The 9,245-nt window shown below is 39.4% G+C and overlaps 1 protein-coding gene across 1 annotated transcript; it reads left to right on the forward strand.

Moving 5' to 3' along the window:
• The first annotated feature begins 2,084 nt into the window (after positions 1–2,084).
• LOC125314823 (phytyl ester synthase 1, chloroplastic-like) lies at positions 2,085–8,803 on the forward strand. Its single transcript, XM_048278063.1, has 14 exons — positions 2,085–2,176; positions 2,212–2,817; positions 3,020–3,071; positions 3,218–3,273; positions 3,674–3,832; positions 3,938–4,042; positions 4,142–4,248; positions 4,439–4,560; positions 5,169–5,277; positions 6,064–6,197; positions 6,676–7,045; positions 7,720–7,833; positions 8,190–8,275; positions 8,419–8,803. Exons 2-14 carry the CDS (start codon positions 2,376–2,378, stop codon positions 8,723–8,725), a joined length of 2,163 nt encoding a protein of 720 aa, XP_048134020.1. The 5' UTR covers positions 2,085–2,176; positions 2,212–2,375; the 3' UTR covers positions 8,726–8,803.
• The last annotated feature ends 442 nt before the right edge of the window (positions 8,804–9,245 follow it).

Genomic DNA, 9,245 nt, shown 5'->3' on the forward strand with positions numbered 1-9,245 from the left:
GGCAGTGTTGACGCCAGTCGCATCTGGGCCACCTGTTAGATCTGATGCTGATACTTCACCAAGCGAAAATCGTACGACGGGAGGAGGTACATATTTTTCTTTTGGGATTGTGGATGTATTTCTTTGAATTGCAACTAACTGCACACAATATCTTCCGTTTCATTTTCAGTTTTGGTATGGACCAGCAACTCTCTCTCTCTCTCTCTCTCTCTCTCTCTCTCTCTTAATATTCCTTAGTTATACGGGTATCTTTTACTGTTTGTGTTGGGACATGATTCTACTTGCATTACATGGCTCTTTGATGTTTGCTCGAACTGGTGTCTGAATAAAGCCGTGCACGAAGAAAGCAACCCAACTCTCTTTTCTTTGAAAGGAAATCCACGTACATTCTGGACCCTGGAATCTCACATAGCTTTCAGCTCTGCCAGCTTTACGCGTGAGATTCCTTGGAGCTAACTTGGGAACATGTTTCGAAAAATGAAAAATTTCGACATGTTGTGACACATTATATATTAAATATAGGTTTAATTATCATGTATATACAGAAATATCGGCGGTGAGCTGCTTTTTCTTTTGTTTATGATTCACGATTAATTTATTTTAGGGTTGGATTGGTATAATAATTTCGGGGTGGCTAGGTATATGATTTAATTATATATATTTTTATAGATTTACATTTTGATATCTAATTTATTGAAAATACTTAAAATTGATTCCGCGCATGTTGAATTGGTGTGTCGGGATATTGGACTCGTGTGTTGTTGGTGTGTTTAAAGCGCAGACCACGTGTCGGTCGTATGTCAGAGAGTGTCGGAGTGTTCAACACTTGTTCGACATGACACGGAGGCTCTTAGAGAGTGTCGATGCTTTTTAGACTATACATCCAAAATATGTTCATTTTTCCAATGATAGCATCTCAATCTTCTCATGTTATTCATTTTGGGGGATGTTTGTTTCGCAAAAAAATGAATAATTTGAAAAATATTTTCTTAAAAATGATCACTTGCATCGTTTGAAATAATTAGTTATTTGAATATCAACAATAATTTACGTCTAAATACATTCGTGAACAATGAAAATATTTTTCGATCATTCATTTTTGTAAGTGATATGAGCGGTAATTTTCAGAAAAATGTGTTCTAAATAATTCATTTTTTGCAAAACAAATGGAGCAAAACATGTAGCTGCTTTCTTTCTAGAATCCTCTTTCGGCTTTGACAAGGTTCAGGCCTTCTCCTAACATACATTTGCAGGACATGTATTTGGCCTTTAATTGAAAAACAGAACCTGTTTGGGTGCGGCAAATTCTTGTTCGATTGATAGGCCAAACAAGTGTTCTTAAATCTCGTTCAGCACCACTGAGAAGGTTTTGATTTTTTTTTTTCGTGTCTTTTGTTTTTGGTTTCACGATGGAAATGTCAACTTTAGATTAGTCTGGACTGATGGCTCATCGAGCATTCTTGAGACGTAGTGTCATTTTCATTGCTTGAAAAACTTCAGCGTGAAAAAGATGAATGTAATTCCAAATTCACCCAAGAAGTGGACGTTCTGTGCCTAAAGCTTTTATTTTTATTTTTATTTTTCCTCAAACGAAAAGGCCAAACCTTAACTTAGTCGAGACTTAGATGACTGATCCAGACATGAGATTATCTGCATGTGTGGAGAATTAAATTAATGATGCTCATTAGGCCCGCGACACGTGTCGATCATGCTGGAGCTTTACCAGAAAAAATTGGGAAACGCTCCCTCCCTCCCTCCCTCCCTCCAGAGTTTACCAGGAAATATGGAAAAACTCTCTCCCTCTCTCTCTCCACGACCACCCGGTTAGCTGCAACTGCCAACAAAGAGCCATACTCAGCTAACTTCCAAACAGTGGTTTCTCTCTCAATGTACTTTTGTTGTTCTCTCTCTCTTTCTCATCACCTCCTTACAGTTCTGTCGTTGCTGCATTCTACGCCACATTCATTTTCACATTATTTGCTCCACCTCATTGTCCACCCTCTGACCATAGCATTTCTGCAATTGTGCCTTCTAGACAGTATTAAGATGCCATTTTGCTTCGAGGGTGCACCTCAAGTTTCAATTTTTTCTTTGCCTTTTTAGATGCTTTCTCAGTTTTCTTTTCTCTTGTTTCTTTTGGGCCAAGAATGGAACGCGTGATTCTTTTCGGTTGAGAGTGTTTCGAGGAACCTTCAGACTGAACTATCCAAGGTGTTTCGAGGAACCTTCTGACTGAACTCCCCAAGGCCCTTCAGTGGCTTCATAGGACTCTTGAGCTCTTTGGCAAGTGTAGTTCTATGGTGACGTTCAAACTTCCTAGGTTGCTGAGTTTGGAAAAGTGAAAAAAAACAAGGTGCAGTATTTGCGTCACTGCTATGACATCGTTGCTTAGTTTCCGGGTGTCGCCTTATTTGGTGTTGAATTCGGAATTTAGGCCGCTGTGTAGAGTGCAAGCGAGGAGTACAGTTGGTGGTGACTCAACGGTGTCATCATCTCCTGAACTGGTTGTATTGAATGGAGGTCTTCCTGTGGAGGAGAGAGAGAGAATTGATCCTTTGAATGGAGGGAATGGGTATGTAGCTTCTAAGACTGAGGTGATGAAGAAGAGGAAGAAGGTGAAGAAAGAAGCCAAAGCTACCTCTATTTTGGAAAGCTTGGAGGTGTTGTGGGATGATGCGTATGGAACAAGTAGTGTGAAGGATTATCTTGACTGCTCAAGGGATATGATTAGGCCTGACGGAGGTCCGCCCCGTTGGTTTTGCCCTGTTGAGTGTGGACAGCCTTTGAATAATTCTCCTGTTCTTTTGTTTTTGCCCGGTAATGCCTAGCTTCTCACTTGAAATGGGTGCAGAGCTGGAATTCTAGTTTCAACAATATTCTTGTAGCTCCTAAGAAGTGATTAATGTGCATCCATTGATACCCCCGTACAATTTTATACTGGAGCCTAATAATGAGAATCTTAAGCAAAATAATACTACTATAGCCGAATTTTTTTATAGATAAGTACTGTTTCCTGCAGGACTTGATGGCACTGGATTGGGCCTCATTTTGCACCATAAAGCACTGGGGAGGTGAGTTTCTATGTACCATCTTTTCCGGGGTTGTGAATCACATTACAAGGGAACGAAATGCTGCACAAATAGCGGTGTTTGTTTCTGTGATTCAATTTGTACTTATTATGCCCAAGAATTTTAATGCAGAAACCTTAAAACTGCAGGGCTTTTGAAGTTCGATGCTTGCATATCCCTGTTTATGATAAGACTCCATTCGAAGGTATCTCCATTTCAAATCCTTTTAATTGCAATGCATGATGACAATAACTTATGGTGGAGTGGAGTGTTTTTGAACTGTGTCGTAAAAATGCAAAGGCCGGCGGTGTATTCATGTCATCTTGCATTCCTCGCTTTTCACTTCGTTTAGTCCCACATACATGTGATATTATACTCATCCCTTGCTTCAAGCTATATTCAATACTCGATCCCTGCAGTTCCTTCGCAAACTCGTATTATGGTACTAATGATGCACGCTTCTAAATGTGGGTTCATAAGCCTTTTAAATCGAGAAGATTTTCGTCTAAATACTCGACTAATGTTATGAGAAATAAAATAGCATGCAGTACTAACTGAGAACTTGATAAAGATCTTTTGTACTCTGTTGTGTTTATACATGTTAGATCTGGTGATATTCGTTGAGAAGACTGTTAAAGCTGAGTATGCCTCATCTCCACATAAGCCCATTTATCTTGTTGGGGATTCCCTTGGAGGTTGCCTGGCACTTGCTGTGGCTGCTCGTAATGCTACCATCGACCTGGTAGTCTTAATAACGAATCCAGGTGAATTTTTAGATTAGTGAGCAAGTCCTGAATTGGGCATATTCTCCTGCATAAAAGTCTTCTTTGAGACACTGAGGAAGTCTGTTGTTTTCTCCATCATGTTAGCTACGTCATTTGGGCGTTCACAGCTGCAGCCACTGTTACCTTTATTGGAAGCTATGCCTGACGGACTCCATTTCACGGTCCCCTATCTTCTAAGCTTTATTATGGGTATGCTATGATTCTTTCAAGTCTTTGTGGAAAAAGATGTTTCGTCTCAATGATCTCAGAGTTGTCCGTAATAAGATTTGATTTTTCTTTCTGAATCAGGTGACCCTGTGAAGATGGCAACTGTCAACATTGATGATATGCTTCCCCCGAGAGCGGCACTTGAAAAATTGTCCGTCAACCTCACTTCTTTGCTGCCTCGCCTCTCAGTAAGTAACGTTTTCTCTGCCAGGGATTTGCTTATTATGTTTCCTCATTTATCTTTATTTGCTCAAAATTTTGCAATAGATGTATAGAACCATTCTACTAGGCTTGTCTTCTCGACATTTTCTTGGTTGTTTCCTTTGTTAGGCTCTTTCTTGATTAACTCGAGACCCAGTAATCAATTCCTGGTTTCAGGGTTTGGCTGATATAATGCCCAAGGAAACTCTTCTTTGGAAACTGAAGTTGCTTAAATCAGCTGCCTCTTATGCTAATTCTCGTCTTCACGCTGTGAATGCTGAAGTGCTTCTCCTTGCCAGGTTTTCGCTCCTCAAACTTTGTTAAGATGATGACATGATTGTTAGATTGTGTAGCAAATTACTTTCGATTAGGTTTCTGCTTTATTTTGTAGCTCCAATATCTGTGCAAGTGTTGCCAATTTCTTTTTTTCGTTTCTCTTAATGAGTCCTATAGATGGGGTCTTGATGATATTGTCATTCTGACTTTTGCTCAACTGCTGGAAAAAATAATCTGCCTAATTTTCAGCTTCAAGATATGCATATACACTGTCCTGTAAATTACCTCTAGTTTATGTAAGCAACTACATGTCTTTTATATTGTAGTGGCACAGGCATTAGTTTGGCTTGATATTGCTTCATTGTATGGGTTACAGCCATTTCCTGTTTCTATGGGAATAGTTTTGAAGCTTCAATCGGCACATTAGTATATGCTACCATGCATGAGCATCACAACATGCATGCCTATACACAAGCTTGCACGCAATTATACATAAATGCATCAGGCATGTGTGCACATGGATATGTGATTATGAATGGGGAGTTGTTTTTCCACTGGAGAGACATTAGCGGATTAGATTTAAGCATGGTTACAAATTATTGCATTTTCTCAAAAGTTTCTGTTGATTCAGTGGCAAGGATAACATGCTCCCTAGTCGTGATGAAGCCCAAAGGCTTATGAACTCATTGAAGAACTGCAGAGTTCGTCACTTCAAAGACAATGGACATTCACTTCTATTGGTAGGCGAGACTCATGTTGTTTTAATTGTGTAAACCTTGAGGAGCCACTTGTTTTGAGAGACTTTATGCTAAAAGATTTTTTTGTGAGCGGAGCTCATTTGTCAATTATTGCATTTATATTGGGAGATCCTTATGATAGGCTTTGACAGTTCATGGATAGTGAAAATTTACTCTACAACTTGTTTGCTGATATGGAAATCGCATGTTTAATCCAGTTAAGTGTGTCCATGGCGCATGTGCCCCTCTTATTTAATCAACTAATCTCGAGTTTGGCATATCACAGAATGAACTTCTTGTAATAGAATTAATTACCATTTCTAGTGCTTCCCAAGATATTTTGAGAGTTTGAGTCATCACAATGAACCAATTTGACTGCGGCACTTATAAGTCCAAAGGTATGCAATATCATCACCTTTTATTGGTCTACTTAGCAAAGAGAATTGGAAAGCCGAACATTATTGTGTGATTATATTGGCTGATGACAGATCTTAAGTTTAGCTCCTTTGGAGATTTGGAACGGAGGAAAAATAAGTTTTATGTTGATTTTATGCAAAATATAAATGCGATCTTGCAATTTCATGAAAATCAATAATCTCTCTCACACGTTATCTATTTATTTGGGTGAGGTAGTGCTTTCTTTGAATGCATGTCATGATGAAACTGCCTTCAAAATGTCACTCCACCTGAAACTAAGCATTGAGTTTCAGGAGATTTTTTCTACAGATTGCTTTATTTCACCATATTGTGCTGCCCAGTTTTTGAACAGTAATTACACTGAGATTGCAGGAAGATGGTATTAATTTGCTGACCGTCATCAAAGGTACCAACACATACCGTCGAACGAGGAGGCATGATTACGTCTTGGATTTCCTGCCTCCTAGTATGTCAGAATACAAAGTAGCATTCAATCAAGTTGTCGGGTAATTCTGCAAACAAATGCTTCTGCATGTCTTTTTTGGCTCTTTCCTGATTGGAATAGAATGACTTGTTTCTAGATTGATCTCAAACAGATTTTTGTTAACGGCTTAATATCTCTGTTCTTTCTGAATTTAAGCCGATACTTTCATGTCTCTTCTAAGTTTGTTTACGAAGATCCAAATTATTGAGGAGATGTTTGAAGCTAGATAATAGGCTTGTCACGTTTTTCATATCTGATTATTTGCTTCTTCACTTTCTATTTCTTTTGGTACATCTCTTTCAAAATTGATCTGCAGCATTAGTGCATAATTTTGTCACCAACTGACGCCTCAAATCTCTGGGTGAAGCCATTCTCGCCCTGTGATTTGCAAAAGAAACACCAGTCATTTGATACCTGAAGTTCTTAATTCGAATGTCATTTGCTGATCCATTAATTCCAACTAGTCAATCTTAGTCTGATGCTGGGGTCGGAAAATGCAGACTATTGCGCAATGCATCTGGTTCGGCATTATTCTCGACTTTAGATGATGGGAAGATAGTGAGAGGCCTTTCAGGGGTTCCTTCAGAAGGACCAGTGTTGCTGGTCGGTTATCACATGTTGATGGGACTTGAGCTTTATTCGCTCGTTGAAGAATTCTTGAGAGAGAAGAACATTATTGTGCGTGGGGTAGCTCATCCGGAGTTGTTCTCTGGAAAACTGGAAAATCCATCTTCTGAGTTTGGTATAATTGATTGGATGAAAGTATTTGGAGCAGTTCCTGTAACGGCAAGCAACCTCTTCAAATTGTTTTCGACCAAATCTCATGTTCTACTTTATCCTGGGGGTGCACGCGAGGCTCTCCATTATAAGGTGTGTAAGCACCATTCTTTCAGTTTCATTAGTTCTCTTGTGCAGTATAGATAATGTATCTGATCCTGGTTTAACCCAATTGATCTTACTAATAATGGAATCATCAAAGAAATCTTGTGAAAGACAATTTTTAAATAGAACATGTGTCAAGGCTACAAGGTAAGAAGGACCTTCTGCAACAATAAGTTTTATGAGTGAAGATGTAAAGCCATGGCAGAAGGAAATTCTAAATGGCAGCCGGGCAGTGGTTGTGGTAGCGATGTCAGATACCAAAGCCAGTTTGCTCAGATGGCAGCAGCAACTGCTGGTGGTGGCAGTGGTCTAGCCGATGGTGGTGACGTGGGGTGGATAAGAAGCTAATTGAGTCTTAAGTGATAATCATTTTGTGCAGTTAAGTACGCGTCCTCTCTTCAGGGTGCCAAATGCAAGATGTCAAGGACATATATTGACAGCTCCATTCCAGAGACGCAAATTTTTAGCCCCTCTTTATATAAAGTATTTAGGAGCACAAGTAACTTGGTCTTGCCATTGCCTCTTAGAGCGTGTGTTTCTGGAGGATTCATATGTAATGATTAAAGAGTTGCTCGTAATTACTACTAAGCTTTCGCTTGTGCATATTTTCAGAAAAATTATGCTCGTAAAGTTCACCTTAGCACTATCATGTTCATTTGTAGGGCGAAGAATACCAATTATTCTGGCCAGACCAACCAGAATTTGTGAGAATGGCCGCACGTTTTGGTGCCACAATAGTACCATTTGGAGCTGTGGGAGAGGATGACATAGCGGAAGTAAGCTCTTCCATTTCTGCATTAAAGTTTAGTGTTTAGCTCTTGACTCTGCAAAAGTTGCGAATTCAATGCTCGCATGGCATTCTACTCTATTCCTTCTGCTTTACACCATTGGAGTTCGAGTTTAATCTCTCGACTATTTCAGCTGATTTAGTTAAAAATACATGCACGGTTGATAAATTTGGCTGCACTGAATGGTTTGGATGCATTTTTCTTGCGAACTTTTGCATTGACCACTGTTGTCTCATATTTTCAAATTAGAAGAGTCATAAGGCAAGTCTAGACATGGACCCGTGCATATGATGTACTTCAGCATTGCATTCTGCTGATGATGTGATTGTACTTTGAACGGGCAGTTGGTACTTGATTACAATGATCTGATGAAGATTCCGTTCGTCAATGACTACATCAGAGAATCTAGTCACAATGCTATACGAGTGAGGTAGCTCCCTACCCATGACCTTCAAATGATCATCTGTACAAATTTTTTGTAGACAACCTTTGAAATCATAAGATCATTAGCATACTGTGAAATCTAGATTTTATTTTTTTTATGTTGACATGAATTATATCCTGTTTTGTTAGGGAGGGTATGAGCGGAGAGGTCGCGAATGAAGCACTTTTTATTCCAGGGATTTTGCCGAGGATACCTGGCCGCTTGTACTATCTGTTTGGGAAGCCCATAGAGACGAGGGGGAGATATGAACGGCTGAAGGACCGAGAAAACGCAAACGAGTTGTACCTGCAGGTAAAATCCGGAGTCGAAAGCTGCATAGCGTACTTGCTCAAGAAGCGAGAGGAAGACCCTTATCGAAATATATTTGATAGAACCATACATAAAGCGTTACATTCTCCTTTAGATGAGATTCCAGCATTTGAGCCCTGGAAATAGTTTTGGCCTCATGCATTTCATTTAGAGTGACCTGGCCTATCTCTGCTGAACATAAACATTTGTAAACGCCATTCCTGTCGATCTAATTTCCAGTTGGAAAATACAATGTCTTCTTTCGTGGATATTCAGATGGTCAGCAGTCTTCGCGTATCTGAAGAAGACAATCTATATATTCCTAAAGCAACGGGCCCGAAATATCTGAAAGCATTATAGTCAATGGATATCATAATCCTTGAATTCATGGAATTACAGTCTTCAAAATTTTTTTCAGATCTGGAAAAATGAATCTTTATAGGGCAAAGAAATGTCTGTTGGGTATATTAGCATCTCTGAAACCAAGTATCTGCTTGATTACTGTCTCGGTCATTTAACTTTGCGCTACTTACCTCATTGGAAAATTCTTAATAAGGCATAAGCCAAAGCAGCTACTGTTGTGGCAAATAAACAAGTCTTACATAAACTCGAAGCGGACGAAATCCTCTAAGTCTGATCTTATCTTGAGAGTAATTTCTAAGCTGAC

Source organism: Rhodamnia argentea, chromosome 1, assembly GCF_020921035.1.
Source record: "Rhodamnia argentea isolate NSW1041297 chromosome 1, ASM2092103v1, whole genome shotgun sequence".
NCBI lineage: Eukaryota > Viridiplantae > Streptophyta > Magnoliopsida > Myrtales > Myrtaceae > Rhodamnia > Rhodamnia argentea.

Excerpts from the sequence above, each read along its gene's own strand:
- LOC125314823 (XM_048278063.1), top strand. The coding sequence starts at position 2,376 with ATGACATCGTTGCTTAGTTTCCGGGTGTCGCCTTATTTGGTGTTGAAT. Across the intron at positions 3,274-3,673 it reads TGATAAGACTCCATTCGAAG|ATCTGGTGATATTCGTTGAG; the intron begins GTATCTCCATTT and ends TATACATGTTAG. Across the intron at positions 5,278-6,063 it reads ATGGACATTCACTTCTATTG|GAAGATGGTATTAATTTGCT; the intron begins GTAGGCGAGACT and ends CTGAGATTGCAG.